The sequence below is a fragment of the Alligator sinensis genome, unplaced genomic scaffold (assembly GCF_000455745.1).
Source record: "Alligator sinensis unplaced genomic scaffold, ASM45574v1 scaffold1329_1, whole genome shotgun sequence".
NCBI classification, from domain to species: domain Eukaryota; kingdom Metazoa; phylum Chordata; order Crocodylia; family Alligatoridae; genus Alligator; species Alligator sinensis.
In genome coordinates, this window is record NW_005842460.1 from 158,196 (window position 1) to 159,093 (window position 898).

General features: G+C 65.0%; 1 protein-coding gene across 1 annotated transcript in view; it reads right to left on the reverse strand.

Moving 5' to 3' along the window:
• FIBP (FGF1 intracellular binding protein) overlaps window positions 1-891 on the reverse strand; it is a 5,541-nt gene extending 4,650 nt beyond the window's left edge. The window contains exon 1 of the mRNA XM_025212397.1: window positions 884-891. Within this exon, the coding sequence (XP_025068182.1) occupies window positions 884-891 (8 nt within the window). The remainder of the gene's footprint in view (window positions 1-883) is intronic.
• Window positions 892-898: the final 7 nt, after the last annotated feature.

Here is an 898-nt window from a genome sequence, read left to right on the forward strand (position 1 = left end):
GGGGGAGCCGTTCTAGATCCCAGGAGGGGGAGGGGGACCCAATGATGGGGGGGTTGCACCGTTCTAGAGCACACAACAGGTCTCAGCTGGCCTGAGTCCTGTCCTAGTGCTTGGGTTCTAGAGCACCTGGGTTCTAGATTGGCGTGCACGGGGTCACTAGGGCCACATAGGAGGGCCCTGGGACATGTGCTTGCCACCTACAGCCCCAGGAGTTCTGGATCCCAGGTAAGGGAGGGGATCCCAGGAGGGCAGGGGGTTGCTCCGGGGTGTAGTGCTCTGTTCTAGAGCACCCTGCAGATCTGGATGCCAATGGACCAGCCCACCTGAAGGGGGGGGATCTGGAGCACGTGCCTGGGTTCTAGATCACCAGGCTGTGCAGGATCCCCATGGACTGACCCGTTTGAAGGACGGTTCTAGGTTCCCCAGCTGTGTCTACACCTCACAGTGCCAGGCTGGGTCTGGGGCCACCCAGGTTCTAGGTGCTCCAGTAGGGCAGTAGGTTGGAGGTGATGGGGCCTCCCGGGGTTCCCAACCCTCCTGGAGGAAGGGGTGGGGCCTGGGAGGGCCTGGGCCAAGGGGAGGGGGTCTAGCCCCTGCCCAGCCTCCAGGATCTTAGCCAGCGCCCGGCTCCTATCCCAGAGACCCCAGGCTGGTGGGGCAGTTTAGGGGCAGAAGGGCGGAGCTCCAGTAGGGCAGTAGGTTGGAGGTGATGGGGCCTCCCGGGGTTCCCAACCCTCCTGGAGGAAGGGGTGGGGCCTGGGAGGGCCTGGGCCAAGGGGAGGGGGTCTAGCCCCTGCCCAGCCTCCAGGATCTTAGCCAGCGCCCGGCTCCTATCCCAGAGACCCCAGGCTGGTGGGGCAGTTTAGGGGCAGAAGGGCGGAGCTTGGCCATCGGGGGC